We start from the raw sequence: 24,299 nt of genomic DNA, 5'->3' as shown, positions 1-24,299 counted from the left end.
CACACAAATTCAAAAAGCCCAAGGGAACCCATCAGGTTAAACCTCATGAACTCTTAACAACATAGAGAATTCTAGGCACACTCTTGCATATCTTGAATACAGCTGGGGAAAAAATGGCAGAACTATCTCTACTGGATTATGATCAGATTTCTCTTTAGAAGCTCTGAAGGCTAGGAGGACAAAGTACTGAAAAGAACCAGCAGGTCAGGTGAGAGTAGTTTGTAATCATAGTGACTCAAGAAGCAGAGCTCTAAAGATTCCAGTTCAAAACCTGCCTGGGCAGGAAACTCAGTGAGTCTCAAAGATTCTGCAATTAGGCAGCAAAAAGCTGAAAATGGAGCTGTGGCTCAAATGGTAGAGAACTAGCCTTGAGCAAAAAAAAAAATCTCAGGGACAGCACTCGTGCCCTGAGTTCAAACCCAAATCAATGGCTCCCACTACCCATGGCTTCCTCTTTGTATTCTGGATGTCATGCCAAAGTCTGCTTCTGTATCTGCTCAGGATGTGTGTATCAGGATATGAGTTTATTAGGATGTTGGTTCTGTACCTTATTACCCACCAATTTAGGTGACCAGTTCCCAGGCAGTGTTGTGGGACTTGGTGTGCCTAGTACCAGGCCAGGAGTCTCAATAAATGGAAATGCTTATATTCATAAGATTCCCCAAGTCCAACGAAAGGACAGAGGGACAAATCATTTGGGAATGGTGCTTGTTCTTCTTTCCTTTCCCCCTCTTGGTGAACTGGCTCACCAAGACTGTTGAGCGTGAGAGTAGTTCTCACTAATATAAACAGGACTTGAAGTTGGTACCTGATGCTTTTGCTGAGTGGCTAGCATTCTACCAACTAAGCCACGCCTCCAACCCCACCCCCTAACTGCTAACTCATTCCCTGCGCCAAAAGAAACTGTTAACTTCAATGATGTTCTTAAGAATGTACTTTATTCTATTACATTATGGCGTCTCTACTCAGGTTAAGGTCTCTTTCCTTTACTTCTCTCCATGCTGAAGGTTCGAGACTTTCAGATAATTTGATATTCTATTGGAATACAAGAAAAGTAAGCCAAAATGAATGTTGGGGAGGGAATATTGTGAGAAGGTGCTTAAGAGTTTGACATTATTGGGGCCAGGAGTCTGGCATAGTGGTTGAGTGCTTGCCTAGCATGCACAAAGACCCAGGTTGAATTCCTCGGTGCCACATACATAGAAAAAGGCAGAAATGGTGCTGTGGCTCAAGTGGTAGAGCTCTAGTCTTGAGAAAGCCCAAGGACAGTGCTCAGATCCTGCACTCAAGCCCCAGAACTAGCCAAAAAAATTTTTTTGAGAGTTTTAAATTATTTTTTGTCAGTTCGGGGACTTGAACTTGGAACCTTGTTGCTGTCCCTGAGCATCTTTGTGCCCAAGGCCCAAAGCTAGTGCTCTACCACCTGAGCCACAGCACCATTTCCAGCTTTTTCTGAGTAGTTTCTTAGAGATGAGTCTCATTGACTTTCCTGCCTGGGCTGTCTTCAAACTGCCATCCTCAGATCCCAGTCTCCTGAGTAGCTAGGATTATAGGTGTGAGCCACCAGTGGCCAGGTGGCTCTACATCGCTTTTTTTTTTTTTCACTCAAAGCTGGTGCTCTACCACTTGAGGCACTACTGCTCTTGGATGGTTAATTGGAGATAAGAGTCTCAAAGATTTTCCAGGCAGTCTTCAAATCACAGTCCTCAGATCTCAGCCTCCTGCATAGCTGGGACTCCAGATGCGAAACACCAGCACCTGACCTTAATTTTTTAAATTATATCCAACATCTTCTGGGGTTTTTTTGTATATGTAAGGTTTCAAGCATTTTCTGTTTAAAATTAGTTCCAAATAGTACAATATGAACAGATATGAATCAAGGAGTTTTAGATGCTGGATTTAGTTTGCCTGTTTTCATTACTTAGATATATGACTTGACAAAATTATAGGAAGGACAAATTGAATTTTTTTTACCTTCAATTGTTTCTTCAACTTTTGAGCAATTGAGATCTGTTATAAAAAAATAGTAAATTTAGGTATACCAAATATGCATACAAAGTATTGATATTAAATCATCCAAAATGTTTTATTCAAAATAATTTTCCTAATATGACATTCATTGAGACTAAAGTAGCTAAAAAGCTGAGAAATTCATGTTCAGTGTGACATAGGAAGTCACTTGTTCAAGTAAAAGTGATTCCATATGCCAACTACTCATCAGAGTATGTCCAGAATACATAAAGAACTCCCCAAAATTAAACATCAAAAGAATCAAAAATCTAATTACAACTTGAGCAAGTGAGGTGAACAAATAGTTGACAGAAGTACATATGACCAATGAATACATGAACAAAGTTTCAACATCCTTGAGCATAAAAAATGCAAAGGAAAAATGATACTGAGCCATTTACAAACTGCTCACACCTATAATCCCAGCTACTCAGGAGACTAAGACCTGAAGACTGTCATTTGAAGCTGGAAAGCCCAAGAGACTCTTATCTCTAATTAAACACACACACACACACACACACACAAAGCCAGTTGTGGAACTGTGGCTTAGTAGTAAAGCACCATCCTTGAGCAAAAAGCTAAGGGACAGTACCTGAGTTCTAGCCTTAGTACTGGAAAAGAGAGATGAGGGGAGGGGGGAAGAGATGGAGGGAGGGATATGGGGAGGGAGGGAGGAAGCAAAGGAGGAAGGGTTTTGAGGAAAAAGAAAAAAATGCTACTGTACAACAGAAATTAAAATATTTTAAAGAAAACATGTATTCATTTATAACAAGAGAGTTTGCTTATGAACCCAGATCTTGTTTTGGCTTATAAATCTCGGTGTTTAAATGATCATTGAAAATTCACATAACCATAACTTATAGCTTGGTGTTCAAAATAACACTAAATTATTGCTTCTGGAAGGTTAGAGACAAAAAATCCATACCACAACAACAAAAGAAGAATATGCAAAGGAAATAAAGAATAAGATTCAGCTGACTGTACTACAACACATTGGGTTGTTGTCTTACCTGAGCACACTTGTATTTTGACCACTGGACTGTGAAATAATGTTGTCCCCATTTCTCTCTCCAGTGGCAGATCTTTTCCATCTTCATCCTTGACTGTTTATTTTAATCATTACTCGTTTCTGTTGTAAGACTGCTCCTTTCTTGCTTTTTCTCAGTCCCTTGATTTAGGAAATGGTCGAGTTGGGTCTTATTCTTTTCAGCTTCCTGTTTTTAAGAAAAGTACTTGTTAAGCATCTTTTTCTACCAGTGCTAAAACTTTCACAATCTGTATAACTTAGGACCAGATTTGAAGCTAGACTACCCATGAGACCCCTTAAGTAAAGCCAGAAGTAGAGATGTGGCTCAAGTGGTGGACTATCGAATGAAAAAGCCAAATGAGAGCTTGAGGCCATAAATTCAAGCCCCAATACCAATACTCAAAGAAAGACTTGCTCTTTGTGATTAAGAAACTTTACTTTTCATCCAAGATGATTGCTTTTGAGAAAGATATTATGCTTTATGAAATATTCATATTGCATCAATTAAATGTGTTTTAAACAATGTAATATAAGAGATGGGTGAATAGATAGATGATAGATAATAGGTGATAGATATATAGAGAAATAGAGATAGATTGATAATAAATAGGTATATAGAAGATAGATAATAGATGACAGATATAAAGGATAGACAGATAGATAGATAGATAGATAGATAGATAGATAGATAGATAGACAGACAGATAGATAGATAGATCTGTTTATTTATCAGGTTAAAATCATCCCTCCCTCACCATGACACCTTTACCTGCAAAGCCTGTTTAAGTTGTTCCTGGAGGGCTTTGTTCTCCGTTTTCAGAGCATCTGCTTCTTTCTAAGAAGTAATGAGAGGAAAAAACATTCACATTGTTTTGTTTTGTTTCGAATTTACTTCTATGTTTATCACTCTTCCAAAATCCATAGACAGCCAAGGTGACTTGTGCATGTGCAATACACATACACACACACACACACACACACACACACACACACACACATCTAACCACCACTTTCTAGGAAATAAGCTATGCTGGGCAGTCCCTGAAGCCATAGAAACCTTAGAAATGGTAACCATGTAGACGTTTCTAAAGCCCCCCCCCCCCCAGTTTTCTACTCTTTGCAGAAAACAAGTAGGGCTCTGGCTTTAAAGGCCCGGGTAGTTCTGTTACATAGAGGAAGGTCTCAGGAAATCTCCAGCAGACTAACCAGCTTGAAGACCATCTCTAAAGTCCCCAGAGCTGGGGCACCAGTGGCACATACATCTGTCATGCTAGCTCCTCAGAGGGCTGAAGGCTGAGGGCTACAATTCAAAGCCAGCCTGGATAGGAAAGTCCATGAGGCTCTTATCTCCAATAAACCACTCAGAAAAAAAGGCAGAAGTGGCACTGTGGCACAGTGGTTAGAGCTCTAACCTTGAGCACAAAGAAGCTCAGCGACAGCACTCGGGCTCTGAGTTCAAGCCCCAGGACTGGCAACACAAAGATCAGCCAGAAATAATTATAAAGTCCTCAGATATGTGTCTGACAGTTGTTAGATAAAATTCCTACTGGAGAAAAAAAATAACATGTCACACAAAACAACCTTTGAGGAGTGGGAATATGGCTTGGTGGTAAGCATGCTTGCCTAGCATGCATGAGGGCCTGGCTTCAATTCCTTGGTACCACAGAAAAAGAAAATGAAAAAAAAAAAACATTTGCTCTGGACAAATGACAAATGTCAACACAAATGGCCAATCCAGAGCAGATAATACTTTTAAGAAAAGGAGAATCCTACGTAGGATTCTTGCTTTCGTAGCTTTTAGAATTGCAGCTGGGGAGAAAGCTTGGGTCTTTACAACCCACTGATTAGAGGACAGAGTTCTGACCCACCCTCACACAAAGAAGAAAAACATAGAGAACCCCAAATTCTTCGTATGCGCTCAAGTTTCCCTCTGACTTCTGACCGCATATGTATAGGAAAGGCCCTAAACAGATGCGGGGGGAGGACTAAAAGAATTAAATTCTGAGCAGCCACATCAATATATCGTCTCTACTTTTATATCCAACCATGATCATCATATGTTTTAAAAAAAAAAGATGAAAAACACTAATTATCCAAAGTACAGAGCAGAATCTGGGCAAGACACAAACAGTATCCAGGACACAATGTAGAATTTACTGACGTTTGAAGAAACAGACCAATAGGATTTTCTGCTAAAAGATAATGAACCCTTGGGGCCGGGAGTTTGGCCTAGTGGTAGAGTGCTTGCCTAGCATGCACGAAGACCCAGGTTTGATTCCTCGGTACCACATACATAGAAAAAAGCCGAAAGTGGTGCTGAGGCTCAAGTGGTAGAGCTCTAGCCTTGAGAAAGTCCAAGGACAGTGCTCAGGCCCTGAGCCCAAGCCCAGGACTGGCAAAAATAAATAAATAAATAAATAAATAAAAGATAATGAACCCAGAGTAACCCCAGGATAATTTGGAGTTCAGAATTCACATAACATGCAAGAATTTTAACTATTGCTAACAATGCCCAAAACAAAGGCAAATATGCTCATAATGAACAAAATTATGGAAATTTCACATCTGGAATTTATCCCTGATTAAGGCTGGACCCTGAACTTCCTGTGTATATTTCCTGTGTAGCTGAGATGACAGACACCACACCCAGCTATTTGGAATCTCACTAATTTTTTTTTCCTAGCTACGGCTGAGATCATAAAAAGTACTGCCACACAGTACCAGCCAGCATATTTCTTAGGGCCCAATGTGGCTGCCCTCATATGCCAATGGAACAAGCTCATTGAAAAATACATGTAGTAAATTCTGTTCAGAAACTTAGATGGGAATGGAGCCTCGCTTTTCCTTTAAGATGGGCCAAAGACAGTCAGGATACTTTAGCTTTCCATTTTCCCATTTTTCTTCTCTCTTAATTCTTTCTTACTTAGCATCATCTCTGGAAATTTCTTGGTTTCTATTGTTTCTGCCCCCATCAGTCTTGCTGCTATTGTTAGGCTGGCTGGCACTCATTTTCTTTTTCTTTTAAAATATTATATTCTGCATCTCATTCATTGTTGCTTGTTGCTATAACTTAAGTTTTCCCCTTACTACCACATCCTCTAACAATTTTCTTTAATATAAGGACTCACAGACAGTGTATCTACTTGAACTTGAAGATTTTCTTTTGTGTTAGTCTCTCTGACTGGAGATATCCTTCTGTAATTAAAAATATTTTAAAGATGTATAATAATATCTCAAACTGCATCCCTACTTTGCTTTCTAAAGGTAGGACTTTAAACCATTATAGAAATGAAAAGTTTGTGTCTTGTTTTGGCGGTCCTGGGGCTTGAATTCAGGGTCTGGACACTGTCCTTGAGTTTTCTCAAGGCTAGCACTTTACCACTTGAGCCACAGCACCACTTCTGGCTTTTTCTGCGTGTGTGGTACTGAGGAATTGAGTCCAGGGCTTCATGCATGTTAGGCAAACACTCTACCATTAGGCCACACTCCTGACCCTGTGAAAAGATTTTATGAATTCATTTCTAAAGCAGCTACACCCACACAGCTTAAATAATATATGATTAAATAACAATTTCTCAAGCGGAATTCTCATGGCTACGATTAAGATGTGAGATAATTGAGATTTTCAAAGCAAACTGGTAAAGGGTTGGGCTGTGAGCTCAGTGGTATAGCATTGTGTCTAACTGGTACAAGGTCCTGGGCTTAAACCCTAGAACCATGTTTTTTTTTAAAAAAAAAAAAGTCAAAGTAAATTGGTCATTTTTCCATTCTATGATCATTTTCCTCTCTAAGTGAAAGGTTCAACCACTTGTTCAATGGATTAGAACACACTGAGTTACAGCACTCTATAAAAACTGAGTTGGTAATAATCCAGTTTTTTTCTACTACTTTAAGTAGTTATACAAAGGATTTTGAATTTAATAAATCAATTTCTAAGTGTAGTGTGTAAGTGTAGTGCCAGACTGGAAGCTTGAACACAAGGCCTGGGTGCAGTCCCTGAGCTTATTTTTGCTCAAGGCTGGTGTTCTTCCTCTTGGTTCACAGCTCCACTTCCAGGTGTTTTGTGTGTGGCCAGTTGGAGATAAGTTTTGTAGGCTTTTCTGCCCCAAGCTGGTTTCAAATCACAATCCTCAGATTTTCAGCCTCTTAAGTAGCCAGGATTAGGCGTGAGCCATTGACAGCTGGCTCCTGTGCTTTATTTTTTAAACTATATTTTAAGCAAATTCAAAATGCAATGATCATAACACTAATGAAAGTATTCTCTTAAATACAGCCGCTTTACAATAATTCACATGCATAAAATAGATAAACGTTTTTGAATATAATGTAGAAAATGTGGTAGAAAAGAACAAATTCTGAAAATTGCAGAGCATTAACTAGGTGACTGAGGAACCAACGAAAAACATGATTGTTTGAAGATTTAATTTCGTTCCTGAGCCTCTGGGGCTTTGATCTCTTCCTCTAATCTTTTTCAGCCCTTCATTTTTCTCCTCTTAAGTTTTTCCCACAACCACATTCTGGACTGCTCACACAGCTATGAAATTGTAGTCCAAGCTACTCAGGAGGTTGAGACCTAATGGATCATTTTTCCGCTTAGAAATCTGAGTCTCCACCTCTAGCAAGCAAAAACACAGACTGGAAGCATGGCTCAAGTGTTAAAGCATCCTGAGTTCAAACCCTGGGACTAACATGTGCACACATGTGCAAACACACACACACACACACACACACACACACACATACACACACACGAGATATGAGTATATGGCCTATTTGTAAATAATATGTGAAATAAGAAAAAACTTAAAAGAGACTCACGTATATCTTTATGCCTACCCTTCTAAGCTTTCAGATTTTCCCTTCTCTTTTTTCTTCTCTGTTTTTCCAGGTTTTTTTCCAGTTCGTTCTCCTTTGCTTGTCGGCTTTATTCGCTGTGGATTCTTGCATATTCCAGAAACAAAAAGTTAAGGACACAGTCAATTATTGGGAAATAGAGGAACAGTACATATTACTAATTTCCATCGTAATCTGGGAGTCATTCTGCTATGTTCAAGGAAAATGATCGGAATGGAAGCAAACAAAAAGACATGATGAAGTCGGCACCATGGCTCAGGCCGGTAAATCGTAGCTACGCTGAGAACTGTGGTTGGAAGCCAGCCCAAGCAATGGGTTATCTCTAATTAACCACCTAAAATTAAAAACAACAACAACAACAGGAATGAAGCTCTAGTTCAAGTGGTAGAGTGCTAGCCTTGAACAGTAAAATCCAGGGATTAAACCAAGTTCAAGCCCTAGTATCAGCACACACACACACACACACACACACACACACACACACACACAATCAATCAATCAATCAATCAATGATGCACTTGACAGTGTTATGATAGTACTTTTATCAGATATAAGTTATCTGTGACCTGGTATTTAAATAATTAAACTCCTCTGATAAATTATGATCAATTCTGCTACAATATGGCAAATGCCCTCCTGAATGTCACCTCCCATAAAAACACAGTTGAGAAAACTTTCAGGATGGCGGGAAAATGGTTTCCAAGCACACCACATAAACCCTCCAATTCATTTATTGGGTGTTTGAGCACTGGTTCAGGAATAAATGAGATCAACAGACCAGAAACAAATCATCATTTTATTTCCTAGCAACTACACCCTAAGGAAAGCACATCTAGAATATTCCATTTAAGAAGGTACTATAGTTCACTACATAACTGCAGAAATGAGATAAAATCCATCAGGAGTTAGCAAACTGTGAACCAAACCTGTCCTGCTATCAATTTTTTTAAATAAAATTGTATTGAGACACAATTATGCTCACTCATTCGCCTATTGCCTATGATTGTTTTCAGGCTGACTGAACCATTGCCACAGAGACAGAATGTCCTGCAAGTCTGAAATGCAGCTCAGGTCCCTTAAAATGCACATCTGTTAACAGTTAGAATAAGTAAACCAATAAAATAATTTACAGAAACTCATGCCTCTCTTGACTGGCTAACTTTCATTGGCTCCAGATTAAAAATTAAAGGTTTAAATTGAAAACTTTGGTTTCCTTCTCTATTAAGGAGAAGAAACCACCAGGGACCCATCCACCCTCGCTAGACCAAAAAGTATTTTCCCTTATGTAGTGCATGTTTTCAAGTGGTTACTAAAAGTTCGCTTGTCATTTGTGGGACTTTTCTCTTGTCTTTTGAATTTATAAGCTGTGTAGAAATGACAAGAAGAAAGAAAATACGAGAAGAAACAAATGTTTCTTCTTTCCTGGCCGTTCTGTGTCCTCTGCTTCATATGATAAAGTGGGACCCTTAATTGTAGATGATTTCATAAAATGCACTGGAAAGCCTAATTTGCAGGCAATTTCATAAAGTTAAACGTGTGTTCCAGAAACATCACTCAGAATGCTTAAATTGTACATCTGTTTCTTTCGGTCTTGGCGGCTGACGTGGTAAATTTAGCTATAATGTAACATTTATAAGCATACAAATGTATGATAGCAATGGCATGACCGAGGTACAGTGACTATAAATCATGAATATTGAAAAGTACATTATGAGACACTTAAATAAAACTTTCAGTGAGATCTAAAACTAGCAAATGGCTTCCAGGCACCAATTCTCCAGACACAAAAATTTTACTAACCTCATCTTTCACCTTCAGTAGTTCATTTTCCAGCACTGATTTCTCTTCAGATAAGAGTTTGAACTCACCTTGTATCCATTTGTATTTCTAAAAGAAAACGTTGCTATAATTGTAGCAATAAGAAAGAGATCATCTTTTAATACAGAAGCTACTTGGAAGCCGGGTACGGTGGCTCACGCCTGTAATCCTAGCTACTCAGGAGGCTGAGATCTGAGGATCGAGGTTCGAAGCCAGCCCGGTAACAAAAGGACCTGAGACACTTATCTACAATGAACCTCTAGAAAATGGGAAGTGGGGCTTGGCTCAAGGGTAGGGCGGCAGCCTTGGGTTGAAGGGCTCAGAGATAATGCCCAGGCCCAAGGGTAGGATGGTAGCCTTAGGATGAACAGCTCAGGGACAGTGCCCAGGCCAAGTTCAAGCCCCATGACTCACAAGAACAAAACCAAAAAGCTACTTGGATATTTATTTATGAGTAAGAAATTCTTCCTTAACAAAATAAGGCACCTGCTGCTATTAATCAGCATAGCAAAGCTATTACTGAGTTGACAGAGTGGCCCAGGTCAGTAGCTTACCCCTGAACTCCCAGCCCACTCAGGAGGCTGAAATCTGAGGGTCTCAGTTCAAAGCCAACCCATGCAGGCAAGTCTGTGAGACTCTTAACTCCAGTTAACCACCAAAAAGCTACACGTGGAGGTATGGCTCAAGCGATCGCGTGCCAGCCTAGAGTGAAAAATCAAGCAAGGGAGTGGAGCTATGGCTTCAACTGGTAGAGCTTGAGTGAAAAGGCTCAGGACAGTGCTCAGGCCTTGGATTCAAGCCCCACAACCAACAGAAAGAAGTGAAATAAAGCCAAGCAGAGCACCAAGCAGCCTGAGCAGGAAAGTCTGTGAGACTCTCAGTAAAGTACTCAAGCTGGAGTGGAGCTGTGGCTCCAGTGACAGTGTCAGCCTTGAGCAAAAGAAGCTCAGGGACAGCACCCAGGCCCAGAGATCAAACCCGAGGAGGAGGAAGAAGAGGAGGAAGAGGAGGAAGAGGAGGAAGAGGAGGAGGAGGAGGAGGAGGAGGAGGAGGAGGAGGAGGAAGTGGAGGAGGAGGAGGAGGAGGAGGAGGAAGTGGAGGAGGAGGAGGAGGAGGAGGAGGAGGAGGAAGTGGAGGAAGAGGAGAAGAGGAGAAGGAAAAAGTTGTAATAGTAGTAAAGTGCTTTCAGGTGACAAGAAAGCCTAGGAATGTTGAAAGAACACATAATTTTCTAGTGCACACACACACACATACATACACACACACGCACACACAAAATTCTCATCAATAAACTGGGTGATCATGATTCTGAGGATTACATAAAATGACAATTCTAGACACAAAAACAAGGACAAGGTGCAATTTCCCAGTGAGAGGGTTCTACTTACCGATTCTAACAAATCCCGATCATTTAAAGCTCTGAAAAAGAGAGTAAAATATCTATGGTGTGTTATAATTTACATTTATAGTTTTTTTTCTTTATTTTTTATTAAAGAATGTATTAACATTGATTTTTGCATCATATGTCAAATGACGTATTTAACAAACAAGTATTCCAGAAGGGAATCTCTATATACAATCTCTGGCTCTTAGATTTTAGAACATAATTAAAATTAGACTAAGGGTTTATATGTCATAGATACATATTAATCTATGTAATAAAACATTATGTCTATAGAATCTTCAATTTTTATGTCTATGTAGTTGTGTTTATATTTCCAATATCATGTCCATAGCATCGGGTATGCAAATATTGAGTCCTCGCTCTTGTACTGTTTGGATCTAATAGCCACATATTAAGGATACCATGCGCCTTTTGTTCCTTAGGTCTTGACTTGTCTCACTCAACATGATTCGCTCTAGATTCATCCACTTCCTTGCAAATGCCATTATTTTATCTTGTCTGTTGGCTATGTAGAATTCCATTGTATGTATGTATGTATGTATATATATATATATCACATTTTTGTATCCATTCATGTGCAGTAGGGCATCTGGATTGTTTCCATCACCTGGCTATTGTGAATAGTGCAGAGATGAACATAGTTGAGCAGGTGTCCTTATCATATCCTGGGTTATAATGTTCAGGATAGATGCCCAGGGGTGGTATGGCGGCGGGATCATAGGAAAGGTCTATTTTCAGTTAAGAAACCTCCACACTGCTTTCCAGAGTGGCCAAAGTAGTTTACAATCCCACCAGCAGTGCAGTAGGGTTTCTTTTTCTCCACAACCCGCCAGCATCTGTCATTGAGTTCAAAATCTTGGCCATTCTTATTAGGGTAAGGTGGTATCTTAGGGTTGTTTTTATTTTTTTTTTGCCAGTCCTGGGCTTGAGCTCAGGGCCTGAGCACTGGCCTTGGACTTTCTCAAGGCTAGAGCTCTACCACTTGAGCCTCAGCACCACTTCCAGCTTTTTGCTATGTATGTGGGATACCGAGGAATTGAACCCAGGTCTTCGTGCATGCTAGGTAAGCACTCTACCAGCAGGCCAAACTCCTGGCCCCTGTGCAGAAACTTTTTAATTTTTAGGTAGTCCCATTCATTGAGTCTCTCTCCAATCTGTTGTGACCCTGGGACATTTATATCTTATTTATGGGTTTTTTGTAAAGACCTTAAATGAGTGCAAATATAAGTTAAAGTACCTAATCATATTGACTGTGACTCCAAAAAAAGCTAGTGTTCTCTATAAAGAAATAGTACTGGTTGCGGTTATCTTTCTAGAATAGTCTTGTGCATTTATATACTATTACAAGCACCTATTTGACTAATCAATACATAAAATCTACATTATAGGGCCGGAAGTTTGGTCTAGTGGTAAAGTGCTTGCCTAGCATGCACAAAAACCCAGGCTTGATTCCTGAGTAGCACAAACACAGAAAAAGCTGAAAGTGGTGCTGTGGCTCAAGTGGTAGAGTGCAAACCTTGAGAAAGCCCAAGGATAGTGCTCAAGCCGTAGGACTGGCACAAAAAAAATTCCACATTATATACGTAGATGCGTGTATATCTGTATTTGTGTATCTATGTGTCCTAGAGCTTGAATTGGGGCCTGGGTGATATCCCTGAGCTTTTCCACTCAAGGCTGGCATTCTACTGCTTAAGCCACAGCTCTACTTCTAGCTTTTGGTGGTTAGATGGAGTATAAAGAGTTTCACAGACTTTCCTGCCTGGGCCTAATTTTCAAACTGTGATCCTCAGATCACAGTCTCCTTAGTAGCTAGGATTACAGGCGTGAGCCTGGCTCCTGACCTATTATTTCTATAATATGTATGCCCTCAATTAGGAAACAAGCAGACAAATATTGTTTTAAAAGCTTACCTTTCTAACATGCTTGACTTGTTTTCAAACATTGTGATCATTACATTCAACCGATTCATCATTGAGTAAGCAGCTTCTATGAGAAAAATAAACTAATGTAAAGACTTCACAATGGCTGCCATTAAAATCTCTACCCAAGTATCTCATCGCTTATAGACATGCAAACTAAATGAGCACAAGAGGAAGACAGGAGGGTCACATGAGGACCAAGAACAAAACCAGCCATTTCATTAAACATGTATGTGCAAATTACTATTAAGCCTTACATACTCTTCCTCCTTTATGTAACTCCAACACCAAGATGCGGTCGCCATTTTGAAATTTAAGCTCAGAGACATACTTCCTATAAGTTGTTGTACAGTTGGTATTTTTCTTATCCTTTCCTTTTCTTTTTTTTTTCTTTTTAAGGTTAAACTGGGTCAGTTTATTTGAAAGGGAAAGGAAAGCCATGGAAAAAAAAGCAGTAAGGCTCACCATCCAGAGAGGAGCCCAGAGGAAATTCCTCTAAGTGACAAACTCCCCTGAAGTGACCTGAAGTGTGTGACACCCGCCAGTAGCCTGGCCTAGCAGGAGACTATAGGTTGTCAAGAGAGATTGCTTCATCTCCTTAACTTACCACGCCTTCCAACTGCATCCAAAGGCCCAGAATCTCAGAAGCTACTTGAGGAAAAAATGAGGTATACTGAGAAGCCATAGTAATATATGGGAGCGAGGGGAGCGCACCACTGTGTGACGTCACTGCACTGGGTGAACAAGACACTGCGCCTGCCCAGGTGATAGGTGATAGCATGGAAACATGTGGCAGGTTCGAAACCATCAACTCCAGATGCATACACCAGTGTGGGGCTATAAGAGATGGTTACAAGGGTACTGGTAAGCAGAACCCTAAAGAACATGCGGATTTCATTACAAAGGAAAGCTAGGAGCTGGGTCCCAGGCGGCTCACAACTGTCATCGTAGCGACTCAGGAGGCTGAGATCTCAGGATCTAGGTTGGAAGTCCATGCAACCAGATGAATCTGAGAAAAGTTTGTCTCCAATTAATCAGAAAAAGAAACCGCAGGTGTGGCTCGAGTGGTAGAGCATGAGCTGGGAGGGGGAAGGGCATAAGGCTCTGTATTCAAACCACAGTACTAGCACACACACACACACACACACACACACACACACACACAAACAAATCTCAAGGGCAGAGAGCATGGCCTAGTGGTAGAGTGCTTGCCTAGCATGCATGAAGCCCTGGGTTCGATTCCTCAGTACATCCACAGAAAAAGCCAGGAGTTGTGCTGTGGCTCAAGTGGCAGAGCACTAGCCTTGAGCAAAAAGTGTCCAAGGACAGTGCCCAGGCCCTGAGTTCAAACCCCAGGACTGGCCAAAAAACAAAAACATTCTCAAAATCTACAATTCCTGTTCTATGTTTTTAGGGTGCCATCTCAAAGGTCTGCCCCATCTTTTAGGAGTAATATTCTTACCTCAACTCTGCCCTGAGATCTAGTATGGTCCTCACCCAAAACCAAGTCTAGTTTTAGTTCCTCACTGTCTTCACCCGGAATTCAGTCCTCGCAGGACAGCTACTCAGGGGCTCTGGGAGATGCCCTCACCCCCTCCTTCCACCTCCTTTTTCCCCCACCCCAGCATCATCTCTCCCATTCTACCAATCAATGCCTCCCTCCGCAGCAAGCAACAGCACCCACACTCACGGGACTCGGGTGCAGCGGTATCTGTGGATTCTTTAGTCTCGTGGGATTTTATAAATTCTGAAACAATCACGAGTCTTGGTTAGGTTACATTCCAAAGGGCAATTATGTCTACTGATTGTGATTTGACTTTCATAATTCACTCAAGACAAATAAAAATAGAATAACTGCTGGTGTTCCCTTCTCCCAACCCTCACAGACCATGGTGGATCCCAAGCTTGTATGTGATGAATGGTTCTGAACACGTCACTATCTCACTGAAATTTGCTTTTCCTCTCTTTTTTTTTCTTCCTTCCTTCCTTCCTTTCTTTTTATTTCCAGTACTGGAGATCTAAGCCTGGGCTTTATGCATAACGACACAAGTGCTCTCCCACTATGGTATGTCACAACCCCTTGCTCTTATCATCTTTTTTTATTATTATTACTTATGGTACCATCACAATCTAATCTCCTTTTCTTCTTTTTTTCTTGTGCCAATTCTAGGGTTTGAACTCAGGGCCTTGGGGCTGCCCTTGAGCCTTTTGGCTCAAGGCTAGCGCTCTACCACCCGAGCTACAGCTCTCCCTCTGGCTTTTTCCTGGTTAACTGGACATGTCTCATAGACTTTTCTGATCCAGCTGATTTCAAACCATGATCTTCATAGATGGCTGCATTCAAATATTTCTTAAGATTCTCCTCTTTCTTCCCAGTGTTCTAACATTTGTATTCCTCACATACCTGTGATACAATTTCTTCCCCTGGGCCAAGTGCCAGTGGCTCATGACTATAATCCTAACTACTCAGGAGACTGAGGTCTGAAAAATCATGACCAGCCTAAGAAGAGACGTTTCATCTCCAAATTAACTAGCATAAAGTTGGACTAAAGCCATGGCTCAAGTTGTAGAGTACCAGCTGAACAAGCAGAGCAAATCTGAGGCCCTGAATTCAAAATGTGATCCATTTTGAAAGAATTAATCTCCTCTCTGGGATTATTATTCATTATTATCTAGGATTATCATTCATCAATTTCTACACATTTGCCTTTCTGTTTGAATAATTTTAAACAGCAGATTGATATGCATAAGCTAGTCTATCATATATTATGACATATATAAGTTGTTATACATAAAACCACATTTGCTTAAAAGAAATATCCAAGTCAGTACCAAATAAGAAGCTTAACATTGTATAATTTTAGGACTTTAAAATGTAAACTTCAAGCTAGGCACTGTGGCTCACACTTGTAATTCTAACTACTCAGGAGGCTGAGATCTGATAATGGCAGTTCAAAGCCAGCCTGGGCACTAAAGTCCATGACATTCTTATCTCCAATTAACCACTAGAAAATAGAAGTGGCACTATGGCTCCAGGGGTGGTAGCCTTGAGCTGAAGAGCCCAAGAGTTCAGGCCCCAGAGTTCAAACCCCATGACTGAAAAAAAAATTAAACTCCAAGGGTTCATAAAATATTTATTTTAGAAGTTTACATATTTTAAATCTTACATTTGTATGTATATGATTTATATATGTTAGTACAAATGTATTTTAAATAAGTTTTTAAGATTTATAAAATGTTATCACCTTCAATCTTATCCTTTACAGCTTCATAACTTTTCATTATTGTTGAACTTTCTGTATCCCTGTTAAATTTTCAACAAATAAAACAGATTTTAATAGCTGTTTAGATTAAGCATCAGTAGAAGTAGAATGTCTAAACATGAGAAATTCATAAGCTTCAAAAGCTACCATATACTTTAACCAATCTTCCTAGCCATTGGAGTAAATTAACTGCTGAGTAGCAATACAAAGTGAAGAACCAAACTCTGCAATTCTATGGAGCTTTATGTCTTCTGAGAATATATGATACCAACAATTAAAACAGGCAAAATAACCAAAAGAAACCACACTGATGGAAACATGAGGTTTCTCTTTGTCAATGTATTGCTATATCAATGCTGTAATGACTAAGACCACACATCTTAGCCTAAGCTACTGTTTGATTCTCTTAATCAGCTCTTCAACCTTGCGTATCATCCTTGATCTCTTTCAGCTTCAGTTTCATCCTAGACTGAAACTTAGATGCAATAATACCACGCTCCAAGAGTAGTTTCGGGCAGAGTGTACATGTAAAGTTTTACTAGAAAGATAGCCTAGCATACAGTAGATACTCCAGTGTCGAGTATATGAATATTTGCACATGCGCGGTCTGAGATCAGTCAAGCCTAAGAGAATATACTTGAACCCTTGATACAAAATTTCATTACAAAATTCCCCATGACATCCAACTCAAAGAATAGACTTTGTAGCCCTTAGGTCTGGTTACTGACACATGTGAAGTCATTGCATGTTCCATGGCTATCATCCTCTACTCAGACTGAGATTCCAGGACTGTGGTTCAAAGCTAGTCCAGGACAGGAAAGTCTCTGAGACTCTTATCTCCAATTAACTAGCAAATAGCCAGAAGTAGAGCTGTGGCTCAAATACTAGAGGGCCAGCCTTGAACATAAAACCAATCAAGAGCACAAGACCCAGATGTAAAACCCCAGGACTGGCGTGAGTTCACACATATATATACACACTCACACATGAATATATGAACATGTACATATATTCATTCCATCTACATGTTTATATGTATACACATATATACACACTAGAAGTCCATATAAACATATATATAACATAGATATGTGGATATCCACATATATACGTATATAATTTTATGTACACAGAACACGAAACAATGTTGACATAAGTGAAATATTTAAAGTTAGTTGCATCATTTTTAATGCATATACTCATGAACAAATCCATAGTTCATTGGGCCTTACCTGATTTTTTAATTTGTTACTAGAAATCAGCCTGGTCAAATGGGGAGATGAGTCAGTGAGCCACCAACACTTCAAAGCGAGCAATATCCAATAGAACTTTTTCCTAGTACCCACACCCAGCTATTCAGCATTTGACGTGCTTTGCTGGTGTGACCACGAAACCGACTTTCTGAATGAAATGGAATTTGGATTTGAAAAACTATACCTCATGGATAAGTGACCACAGCATGAAATCACACCATATCAGACCAGTTCTGATTTGATTTAGAAGCTCTTCAGATAGTAATTATATCTGACCCATGATTTTGTATTGGCTATTAGTTATACCCCCAGGGCTATTGTCATTAATTCCATTCATATTTCTATTTCACTTACACAGATGCAGACAATTCCGTTTTCAAGGACATTTTATGTTCGTCTTGTAAGCGAACCCTTAGATGTTCAAGCTTTTTGATCAGCTTTTTATGTACGACGCTTAGTTTTCGACTTGCATGATCTTCTTCTAAAAGACCTTGGTCTTTACTCAACTAAAATGATAAAAATTAGCCCGTTACTTAGGAAATACCTAATTCTTGCTCCCAGTCTTCAAAGACTATTTAGTATTTCTTCAGGTAAATATGAGTAACTTTTAGAATATTACTCTTATCCATAGCTATAGTCTAACACCAGTGTGACATTTCACAATATTTACACAGAACTGTCAATAGAACTATAGCTCACAGGGGATTTTCACATGCAAACTGATTGCAACTCTTTGGTTTGCTATTGTACTGTCCGGAAATTTCATAGCAAGTCCAATAACCATTCGTGCAACTCAAATATTTACCAAAATAGCTAGGCACCAGTGGCTCATTCCTAATAATCCTAGCTACTCAGGAGGCTGACATCTCAGGATCCTGGTTCAAAGTCAGCCTGGGCAGGTCAATGCATGAGACTCTTATTTTTAACCTGCATAAAACTGGACGTGGCACTGTGACTCAAATTGATAGAGTACTAGCCTTGAGCAAAAGAGCTCAGGGACAGAGCAAAGCCCTGAGTTCAAGCCCCACAACCAACCAAAACAAAGTATTACCAGAATACTTCTAATTGACTTTGCCTCAGTGCATTCTACAAATACCCTTACAAGTATTACAGGAATAATTGTCTTGCTCTGGGAAGGACTGGTGGGGAGTTTAATATTAGGAGTAGGTAAAAGGCAAGTTGGCAAGAATGGTAACTCCTGTTCTGTTTTGCCCAGCTGATAAATGACCTCATTTGTCCAATCACTTATGCTTCACTAAGAGAAAGAACATTAGAAAATGAGTATGAATTTCTTATTTTTGACCCCACTGAACAAGTACAGAGTTCAAAGGACCATTTTGAGCAAGAGATGTATGTTTCTAAATTGCCTGTAGGAAGATTCATATTTTAGAAATGAAAAACCTGGATGACATTGCCCAGGAGGAAAGTTCGAAAGAAAAAGTTTGAAAAAGAAGTCCTAAAAACAAAAATCTTGCCAGGCACTGATAACTCACATCTGTAATCCTAGCTACTCAGGAGGCTGAGATCTGAGGGTTGCAGCTCAAAGCCAGTCTGGGCAGAGAAGTCCAATAAGACTCTTATCTCCAATTAACCACCCCCCCAAAAAAAAATAAACATAAAACAAAAAAACGAAAGTGGTGCTGTGGCTTAAGTGGTAAGGTGTTCAGGCCTTGAACACAAAGAGGCTCAGGGACAGCACCCAGGACCCAAGCTCAAGCCACACAACTGACCCAAAAAAAAGGGGAAACAAAGGAAGAAAGAAAGAAAGAGAGAGAGAGAGAGAGAGAGAGAGAGAGAGAGAGAGAGAGAGAGAAAGAGAGAGAGAGAGAGAAAAGAAAAGAAAGAAAAATTTTGACATACTTTCTCATTGATCCTGAAAAAGAAATAGGCCAAAGGTAAAAATGTACCTAGAACCACAAAACTCAAAGGGGTAGTGATAGGCAAATGGGCTCTGCTAACTATGACTGCACCTCAGAAACAGTGTTAGATGTGTAAATGCCAAGCCAAAGAAATGTTAGAATCATTCTAGAAACCACTCCAGCTTCCCTGGAAACCACTCTTTTACATCAGTGACACCTATAAAGTCTTTTTCCAAAATACAGCCAAAAGTTAACAGGTTGACTTAGGAAAACACTGAAAAACAAGAATCAGGAGAAAGGCCAGTCCTGGAAAATATTAAAACATCGTAATGAATGTTAAATGAAATAAGACACTGTGCTACACGAATAAGCCAACCAACAGAATAGAATCAAGGATCTCAGAATAGACATAGAGAAATGTATAACTCCAGAGTACAAGGATGATGAAATCACTGGAGCAGAAATGTTTTTGGAATAAATGATGCCAGTACTAGACCAGGATCACTAGTTCTCCTGGCTGGTGTTAAATTACCAGAACTCCACTGGCTCATGCCTGAAATCCTAGCTACTCAGGAAGCTGAGGTAGACAAACCCATGAGAGTCTTGATCTCCATCTGGCTCCACCAGCCACTAGTAGCTCACACATGTAATCCTAGCTACTCGAGAGGCTGAGATCTGAAGATCATGGTTCAAAGCCAGCCCAAGCAGGAAATTTATGGGGCTTTTACCTCCAATTAACCACTGGAAAACTGAAAGGGGAGCTGTGGTACCAAGTGGTAGGGTGATAGCCTTGAGCAAAAGGGCTCAAGGACAGCACCCAGGCCCTGAGTTCCAGCCCCATGACTGACAAAAAAAAAGCTATACTACAAGCCTGGTTCAAGTGGTAAAATATCAGCTATGAGTGAAAAAGCCAACCAAGAACCCAAGACACTGAGTTCAAGCCTCAGTACTCACACACACACACACACACACAGAATAAAAACCTAAAGTGCAAAAGAGCACTATTAAAATATTCAGAATAAATTATGTATTTATGTAAATGCTTATATTGCACTTGATTTTCAAATATATGAGAATTTTTAACTGATAAACATCTCTCTTATCATTCTTTTATATAAGTTGAGAAAAGAAAAATAGTTAAATTTCTATTATTATTCAATGTAAAAGAAAAATGTCAGTTAAATTTGAAATATGCTAAATATGCAAGAACATTTTCTGTAAATCACTGAAAAACACCTTTGAATCCATCCACTAATTCCTCCTGCTCTTACATCAAAACAGCAAACCGATAACCAACAATCACTTAAAGGTTAGCTTAAGTGCTTTTCAAGTAAGTCAATACATTAGTGAACAATTAAGAAAAGTTAAATTTTACCTCCTCCATCTGATTGACTTGTTGCTGAAACCACTTTAAAAAGAAACAAAGGATAGTTCATATCAAACTAAAATCAAATTTAATGACAGCTTAAATTAATTGATATTAAGTTAATAAGTGAGATAGACATACATATTCCTGAGAACCTGTGAGTTTTCACCATCAGTCCTGACCTCTGACCCTAACCTAGGGTTCAGTATGAAACTGGATAGAAGTAAATAGAAAGCAAGAAAGATAGGAATTCTTTAACTTCCTCAAACTTAAAAAGTTCTTTCTCATTAACATGTATCCCCCCCCCACTATGTTTTAGTAAATTTGAGCGGCAAAACACTGAACATACCTTAAAAACAGATTCCAAAATCTGGAAAATAATAATAAAGAGTCAATTAGTATATTTAAAAATAAAATGCTGGAATAGGAGCATGTATGGCCTAGTAGTAGAGTGTTTGCCTAGCATGCATGAAGCCCTTGGTTTGATTCCTCGGTACCACTAAAGAGAAAAAGTCAGAATTGGTGCTGTGGCTCAAGTGGTAGAGTGCTAGTCTTGAGAAAGCCAAAGGACAGTGCCCAGGCCCTGAGTTCAAGTCCTAAGACTGGCAATAAAAACAAAATAAGATTCTTCAGAATGTATGCATACTAGCTACCAAAAGAAAGCCTCATAATTCTCAATCATAAAAATCACTAATCATGAACTCATACTTGATGGTTCATATTTGTAATCCTAGCTACCTGGGAGACAGAGATCCGAGGATCACAGTTCAAAGACAGCCTAGAGCAGGAAAGTCCATGAGACTCTTATTTCTAATTAGCCATTAAAAAGCTGGAAGTGGAGCTGTAGCTCAGGGATAGAGTACTAATTTGAGCAAAAGAAAACTCAGGGATAGTGTCTCGGCCCTGAATTCAGGCCTCAGAATGGGCACCAAAACACACACACACACACACACACACACACACACACACACACACACACACACACGGAGAAAACATAGGTGAATTTGTTGGAAATGTAACCTTAGGATAAGCTTTTCTCTAAAATTCTCTATATAATAAAAGTTTGATACACTTTTTATAGAAAGGTCATGAGACTATTATTGCCAGTGAACCACCAGAAAACCAGAAGTGGAGCTATGGCTCAGAATGGTAGAGTGCTAGCCTTGAGCAAAAGAGGTCAGACACACTCCCCAGCCAGGCCACAAGTTCAAGCCCCATTACAGGAAGAAAGGAAAGAAAGAAAGAGAGAGAGAGAGAGAGAGAGAGAGAGAGAGAGAGAGAAAGGAAGGAAGGAAGGAAGGAAGGAAGGAAGGAAGGAAGGAAGGAAGGAAGGAGGGAGGGAGGGAGGGAGGGAGGGAGGGAAGGGAGGGAGGGAGGGAGGGAGGGAGGGAGGGAGGGAGGGAGGGAGGGAGGGAGGGAGGGAGAGGGAGGGAGGGAGGGAGGAAGGGAGAGAGAGAGAGAGCAGAGAGAGAGAGAGAGCAGAGAGAGAGAGAGAGAGAGAGAGAGAGAGAGAGAGAGAGAGAGAGAGAGAGAGAGAGAGAGAGAGAGAGAGAAAAGAAAGAAAGTGCTTGAGAGCTTGGCAGCTCATACAAAATACATACACTACGCTCTTCCTTAAACGATTCTTCTAGCTGAGCTGCAAATTGTGAACAACAGGTCAAGAACGAATTCATATTTCCCCCAACCTTTCAAAAAGGATAACAAAGCCCAGAGTTACTTTTATTTCACAGCCCACTTTATTGGTCTCTTTCTTAGTACACTTAACTACTTCTTAAAAATATATAAGCTTGGCCTAATGGTAAAGTGCTTGCCTGGCATGCACCAAGACCCAGATTCCATTCCTTGGTACCACATACATAGAAAGGGAAAGAAGAGCTGGGAACGGTGCTGTAGCTCAAATGGTAGAGCTGTACCCTTAAGAAAGTCCAAGGACGCCGGGTGCGGTAGCTCACACCTGTAATCCTAGCTACTCAGGAGGCTGAGATCTGAGGATCAAGGTTCAAAGCCAGCCCGGGCACAAAAGGACCTGAGACTCTTATCTCCAATTAACCTCTAGAAAATGGGAAGTGGGGCTTCGCTCAAGGATAGGGCAGTAGCCTTGAGCTGAAGAGCTCAGGGACAGCACCCAGGCCAGTGTTCAAACCCCATGACCCACCAAAAAAAAAAAAAGGCAAGAAAGCCCAAGGACAGTGCTCAAGCCCTGAGCTCAAGCCCAGAACTGGCAAAAACAACTACAAAGAAAAGAAAAGAAATTTGTAAAATAAAAATATGCAAGCTATTAGCAGGGGGCCAGCGGTTCACGCCTATAATCCTAGCTACTCAGGAGGCTGAGATCTGAGGATCACTGTTCAAAACTAGCTAGGACAGGAAAGTCTATGAGTCTCTTATTTCCGACGAACCAACAGAAAACCAGGAGTGGAGCTGTGGTTCAAAGCAGTAGCCTTGATCAAAAAGAGCTCAGAGACAGTGCCAAGGCCCTGAGTTCAGACCCCACAACTGACCAAACTAAAAAATCGATGTTTAACTTTTAGAAAGGGATTGACAGAAAATGGGTGGCAGGGGGAATCAATACACTACTACAAATTTCCTTTGCATGTGCTGATAATGTATGTGAACTCAGAAAGCAAACCCCTGCCCCCCGCCATTGAAGTGATGTTGACTTACACTTATATCTACGTCTTCCTCCTCAGATTTCATTTCTAATTGGTATCCATCTTCAACACCAATCCCATAGAGTTCTATCAATGTAGTAATAGCCTAGGTGTGAGAGGAAGAAAATCGAGCAGATGAAGTGCTTTCCTCGTTTCAAACGAGAAGGTCCATTCCAGCCACATATCCACTGTTGAGAGTGTGGCCTATTGGCTTGCCTAGCATGCATGAAGCCCTGGATTTGATTCCTCGGTACCACATACACACAAAAAGCCAGAAGTGGTGTTGAAGTTCAAGTGGTAGAGCTCTAGCCTTGAGAAAGCCCAAGTGCTCGGGCCCTGAGTTCAAGCCCCAGGACTGGCAAAAAAAAAAAAAAAGGTACATATCCCTAAACTGTGTGTACACATACTGGGTTTCCTGCTAAATACCAACCTTCTTGATGAGAGTCTAAACTTGTGTCACATGCTTGGCAGAAGGTACCCCACACCTGCGGTCAGAAATTTTCCCATCAATGGACCTGTGGACTGACTCCCAGACTCAAGCCAACAAAATTGCCAGGCTATAACCATCACAGGAATTTACCCAATGTGAGAACCATGCAAGTGTCTTACCTTATCCAGGTGTCTGGCAATCTTCCTGACCAATATATCATCCTCTTGGGATTCTTCATCTTCCTCTTCTTGTTCTCTTTCATTTTCGCCTGTGCCTACTACTTTATTGGATGGAAGGTGCAATGCATATTGTAAAAGAGATTCTCCTGTGGGCGGAGATCTGAGGACCATTGGTTCAATCCTGTCACGTGCTGTTTTCGAATTGGCTTTCTCTCTGGGCCTTGGAAAATCAATGCTAGCGCTAGTAGTTGAATATTTGCTATTC

General features: G+C 40.3%; 1 protein-coding gene and 1 long non-coding RNA gene across 6 annotated transcripts; both read right to left on the bottom strand.

Annotated features, from left to right (window-relative positions):
- Positions 1–921: 921 nt before the first annotated feature.
- On the bottom strand, positions 922–2,013 carry LOC150046272 (uncharacterized). Its single transcript, XR_016539655.1, has 2 exons — positions 1,975–2,013; positions 922–1,035 (listed from the first exon to the last, which is right to left on the bottom strand). It is a non-coding gene; the product is annotated as an uncharacterized LOC150046272 (long non-coding RNA).
- A 1,017-nt stretch (positions 2,014–3,030) lies between these two features.
- Positions 3,031–24,291, bottom strand: LOC150046271 (coiled-coil domain-containing protein 7-like). Of its 5 annotated transcripts, XM_090358072.1 has the most exons (15): positions 24,035–24,291; positions 23,439–23,531; positions 22,376–22,459; positions 21,124–21,144; positions 20,784–20,816; positions 17,904–18,055; positions 16,279–16,337; positions 14,724–14,780; positions 13,025–13,100; positions 11,098–11,128; positions 9,692–9,778; positions 7,874–7,977; positions 6,166–6,232; positions 3,807–3,872; positions 3,031–3,224 (listed from the first exon to the last, which is right to left on the bottom strand). In XM_090358072.1, exons 1-15 carry the CDS (start codon positions 24,203–24,205, stop codon positions 3,123–3,125), a joined length of 1,203 nt encoding a protein of 400 aa, XP_090214198.1. In that variant the 5' UTR covers positions 24,206–24,291; the 3' UTR covers positions 3,031–3,122. The 5 variants fall into 5 exon arrangements, with proteins under 5 accessions (XP_090214198.1, XP_090214200.1, XP_090214199.1 ...); XM_090358074.1 differs by lacking the exon at positions 9,692–9,778; XM_090358073.1 differs by lacking the exon at positions 22,376–22,459.
- Positions 24,292–24,299: the final 8 nt, after the last annotated feature.

This window comes from Megascapheus bottae, chromosome 25 (genome assembly GCF_031878675.1).
Source record: "Megascapheus bottae isolate mThoBot1 chromosome 25, mThoBot2.hap1, whole genome shotgun sequence".
NCBI lineage: Eukaryota > Metazoa > Chordata > Mammalia > Rodentia > Geomyidae > Megascapheus > Megascapheus bottae.
Note: the sequence above shows the minus strand (reverse complement) of the source record. Positions and strands in the feature narration are given on the sequence as shown.